At 38.8% G+C, this 5,240-nt stretch overlaps 1 protein-coding gene across 1 annotated transcript; it reads right to left on the bottom strand.

Annotated features, from left to right (window-relative positions):
* Window positions 1-1,036: 1,036 nt before the first annotated feature.
* Window positions 1,037-2,966, bottom strand: LOC106535234 (butyrophilin subfamily 2 member A1; the record flags this gene model as incomplete). Its single annotated transcript, XM_014032187.1, is given in 2 exon segments — window positions 1,037-1,325; window positions 2,549-2,966. Coding segments are annotated over 2 exon segments (707 nt in total), but the record flags the coding sequence as incomplete, so codon positions are not given.
* Window positions 2,967-5,240: the final 2,274 nt, after the last annotated feature.

Here is a 5,240-nt window from a genome sequence, read left to right as displayed (position 1 = left end):
ACTTAAAGCCAACAGCTCAGGGGCAGGACAATTATTATTATCTTGCAAATTTTAAATTTATTTTGTCGCATTTAATCATAAATTTAAAGTTTACCATTAATATAAGAAACAATTTTCATATTAAGTAAAAAAATATATACTTTTTTTTTTGATTGGTTACATTCTTACATCTGACGTAAAAGTTCCCACCTTCAGGGGTGTAACCAGGAAGAGACAAATGTTAAAAGGTTGAATCATTATATGGGCAGAGAGGTTTGTGTTATTCTTGTGTCCAGTCTGTCTTAGAGCAGCCTGGGACARTCTGGGCTCTGTTTTTATATTCAGATAAGACAAAGGTCATATTACTTAGGCCTGCTGAGTGCTACTGGAGCTTATTGGAGAGAGACATAAATAGTTTTTTTTAGAAGAGATTCAATTGGTTTTCTGATATATTTAGACTTCTGTTTATTTATCATGAATTCCCTTCTGATCTATGGAACCAGTCCCTTTTTCAGAACATGCCTGGCTSTGGTTCCAAGTGCTGGCCTGAAAACACGACATCAGATRTCTGTCAGTCACTGACTGATTAGAGGGTGGAGTCACTCTTACAGGTGTAAACCTTTTTCTTTTTGTCCCAAAACTGTATTAAATAATTTTACATGAAACCTGTAGCACTGTCTCTTAGCTTGACACATAATTAAGAACAAAAAGGTAATAAATAAGTAATTTAATGAGTTTTTCATACTGTCAGTTTGGTCACCTTCGCGTTTGGACTGAGCTGAAATGTGAAAAGATTATTTATTTAATTCAAAGTTTGCAAGCAGTCTGACAACAGGCACAATGAAAATGTCACCAGGCTTAAAATCAAACACTTACCTCTTCTTTTGAAGTATAGCGCTGCAGCTACAGCTATTGCAGCTAACGCTACCAGATGTATMCCGAACGCCACCCATCCAGCTGAGGAGGAACCCGACTCTAAATGAAAAGCAGGACTGTTTACTCTTGCATAAAGAGAAACACATATCTTGTATGATGGTAACATGTTTTACCTTCTTGCAGTGATCTCGGAGGACTTCCCAGGCGTATCCTGGCTGTCTTTGTCTCTTTTTTAGAGAGACCGACAGAGCAGGACATGTCAAACAAGTTGGGGACATGACGCCAGCTGTGGACTGAAAAAAGACCGGCGGGGTCTTTGGCATTCACCAGATTATTAGTGGCGAGTTCTTTAACATTCCTGTCTGACCAGCGCAGCTCAGGCTGAGGGTACCAGCCTTTAGATTCACAGCTCAAGTTCAACATGTTGTCTTTTTCCCACACAACAGACAGGATAGGGGGGCTTCCCATTTCTGCAATGGAAGAAAGAAGGTAATTTGATCCAAAAGGTCCTCTGAAAGAATTCATTCTATTTATTCATTTATGTATTTATTCATTCCATTATAAAAAACATATTACATACAACAAAACAATGCAAATCAAATAAAATGAAAGGCAGCAGAAAAAGAAARAAATTCTTGATATCTGCTCCTATTTACAACAAAAAATTATATTAATTTCAAACAATAATAATCCAAACAAAACCAAAAATCTACTCCGCAAACAGTAACTCATACAAATTAAACAATTTCATATTTCTTTAACAATTTTGTTTTGATTATTTTTTAAAGGAATTAATTGATCCAATGCTTTTATAATCATTTTCCAGATTATTCCATAGTCTTATACCTTTGACTGAAGTGCATCTGTCCTTGAAATTTCTTCGAATTTTTGGTTTAATAAACATTTGTAGTCCCTTCAAATTATAGCAGCTTTTTCCCTCTTAACAAAATTAGATTGGATGTTTGAAGGTAACACATTTTAATGAGCTTTATACATAGCTTGCAGAATATGATATTCAACCAACTCATAAAATTTTAATGATTTTAACTGATGAAACAATGTATTAGACGGGTGATATAATGCTTTCTTGTGATAATTCTTATGTCTCTTTTTTGTAAAATAAAAATAGGATTAGTAATTGTTTTACATGCATTTCCCCAGACTTCTATACAATAAATCATATGTGGAAGAATTATTGCATTACATAGTGTAAATAGTGATCTATCATTAAATAACTCAACTTTATACAGTACTGCTATAGCTTTTGCCATTTTTGTTCTTAAGTAATTTACATGAGTTCTCCATATCAGTTTTTCGTCAATGATGACTCCCAAAAACTTCACCTCACTGACTCTGCAAATTTCAACACCATCCACTCGAAATGGAAATCAGTTGTTTTCTTTCTATTACTAAATATCATGAATTTGTTTTATCCAAATTTAATGATAACGTATTATGATTAAACCAATTTTGTACTTTTACAAATTCTATTTCCATCATTTCCAACATCTGTTATATGTTCTTACCCAGGCAAAAAAATGTAGTGTCGTCTGCAAATAAAACACATTTAAACAACCCCGACAAATTTACCAAGTCATTAATATATAAAAGAAACTACTTTGGTACCAGAACAGAACCTTGTGGAACCCAACATACAATATTACAAATTTCATTCCGTCATCATCATACCCACCTGTCACATGCAGACTCACGCTTGAGCTCTCAAACTCTTTGAAGCTGCTGACGAGACACGTGTAGTTCCCAACGTCCTCAATTGTAACGTTCTTCAGCTTCAAGCTCACGTCKCCTGAACTCAGCCCTCCGGACGTGGGGTCCTTAAAACCGAAATCGAATCGGCCAGCGTACGAAGCTTTCKGGGATTCTTGATCAAACATTTTGGACTTGTAGAGCATGACGGGGGTGTCGTACTGATCCCTGCCATGGTACCAGCGTACCTCCAGGTCCTCGGCACTTTGGGACGGAGCGAGCCAGCAGGGCAACGTGGCCGTCAAGCCGCGCTGCACTGAGACTGGAGAACCAGCCAGTCGAGGCAGATGGTCTCCTGTCCTGAGCCTGGTTCTACTGGAGGTTTCTTCCTGATTAGCAGGGAGTTTTTCCTCTCCACCGTTTGCTCAGGATGGGAGMCTGTGATGAAGTGATTCGACACAATCTGCTGGCTTCTTCTTTAGATTGTTCTTTTTCATGTACAGTGCCCTGAGACAACCTATGTCATGATTTGGCGCTATATAAATAAACTGAATTGAAATTGAGTTGAGAGAGGATGATGGACAACAGCTGAGGATAAHTGATTACAAAGAGCAGACAGGTGAGAGTGATAAAGCAGGGAGAATGACAGAAAACAGACTGAGGAGAGATGAGAAGTAATGACATGAATTGGACACAAGAGGGAGACAGCAGACAAGACACAGATCCTCACACAACAATACAAAAGAGTTGGGTCAAATCAAACCTCAATTGTGTTGAAGGCCAATGAGTAAAAATGAGTTTTCAGTGGGGTTTTAAAAATGGGCAGTGAAGGGCCTCTTCAATGTGCAAAGGCAGAGCGCTCCACAATTTGGGGCTTTAGGGAGATTTGATCAAATTTTTGGGCGGTGGCTCAGTTGGTAGAGCTGAAGCTTCTCAGCAAGAAGGTCACTGGTTCAAATCCTGGCCTGGGGACCTTTCTAGGTAGAGTTTGCATGTTTTCTCCGGGCACTCTGGCTTCCTCCCACAGACCGAAAACACGACTGTTAGGTTAATTGATGACTGTTAGGTTAACTGATGACTGTTAGGTTGACTGATGACTGTTAGGTTAATTGATGACTGTTAGGTTAACTGATAACTCTAAATTGTAGGTGTGAGAGAGTGAATGGTTGTTTGTCTCTATGTGTGTCCCTGTGATGGACTTGTGACCTSTCCAGGGTGTACCCCGCCCCTCGCACTGTGACTGCTGGATATGGACACCAGTGACCCACGCGAGCCTGAAAGGAAGAAGCGTGTACAGGAAATGGATGGATGATTTAATTGTTTGCATTACAGTATGCATATGTCCAAAAGAGGCTTCCAGTAGATTTTTTTTATTCCATCTTTAGTGTTGGACAAACTTTTCAAAGTTGTATCACCATAGTAAGAGAGACTGAGGTGATCAGTCTGAGCCTGGTTAGATCCCAGCACAATAGAAAAGTGGTTAGAACTGATACCTCACAGAGTGAAGGTCCTGGGTTTGATCCCTGGACCTCCAAAGAGGAGGTGAAGGAGGTGCTGCAGGCTTTGGAGGAGCTGGCAGTCAACTAGGACCAGAAGAGTCAGGAAGTTGAGGACAAAAGTAAAGAGTTTGAAGCTCTCAGCGAGGAGCTGAACCAAAAGACTTTAAGGACGTTTAGGCTCAATGGGTTCCAAATCTGCTCAGTACAGTMATACAGAATGACTTTGTAACGTGTGTTGTTGTGTTGTCATCAGAGCTGCTTGGCCTCCATTGACTCGGAGCTTCAGAAACTGAAAGAGATGACCAACCACCAGAAGAAACGGGTCGCTGAGATGATGTCGTCCTTATCAGCATCGTTGTGTGGAGCAGTGACATCAAGGTATCTGACTGCTGCCTGCTTCAGACGTATCCTTTGGGCCTCAAACTGTGTCTTTTCTCTGACTCACACAGGCTCAAAACATACTTTACACAATCATAGATACATCCACTCCCACCATTATTTCTTTACATGTTAGTCAGTCCTCTGACTACATACATTTTGTGTCCATCATCTAACTCCTGGTGTAATTCAGACTGGATATTTGATTACTCTTCTTGAGAGAATTGGTAGCTTTCTGACTCAAAGTCCAATTTTCTAAATGAGGTCCAGATTTTGAAAAGACCATTCCAACAAGGATGTAACTTTAGGTCTACCATTGGGGGATATGGTCTCTGCCTACTTATTTATTTAGTGAATCATTTACTTTTGTAATACAATTCAGGATATTTTGGGGTTAAAATTCATTGTAATACTTTAACTGTGATTTACCTAAGTTTCCTGTTTTCTTTGTATTTACTCTGCACCTTTTCTGTTCYACATCACTTCAACAGTTGAGCAAAGACTACTTTTTAACCCCATTTCTCCCAACAGTAACAAGTACTTTACATTTTTAAGACATATTATACAACATACCTAAATTTCTTAATTTTCACAGATTATGTATTTACCTATTTACCTACAGTTTGGCTAGTAACAATACAACACAAGATTCAACAAATACAGCCATAACGTGACAAGAGCAGACTAAAAACCTGCATGTCATTTACAGCAAATCTGATTAAAGGTACATATATGACGTGGTAAATTTATATTGAGTGGATCAAATTATTGTGGGGTCATGAACAAGCAAAGGTAATGGAG

Source organism: Austrofundulus limnaeus, unplaced genomic scaffold (assembly GCF_001266775.1).
Source record: "Austrofundulus limnaeus strain Quisiro unplaced genomic scaffold, Austrofundulus_limnaeus-1.0 Scaffold1391, whole genome shotgun sequence".
Lineage (NCBI taxonomy): Eukaryota > Metazoa > Chordata > Actinopteri > Cyprinodontiformes > Rivulidae > Austrofundulus > Austrofundulus limnaeus.
Note: the sequence above shows the minus strand (reverse complement) of the source record. Positions and strands in the feature narration are given on the sequence as shown.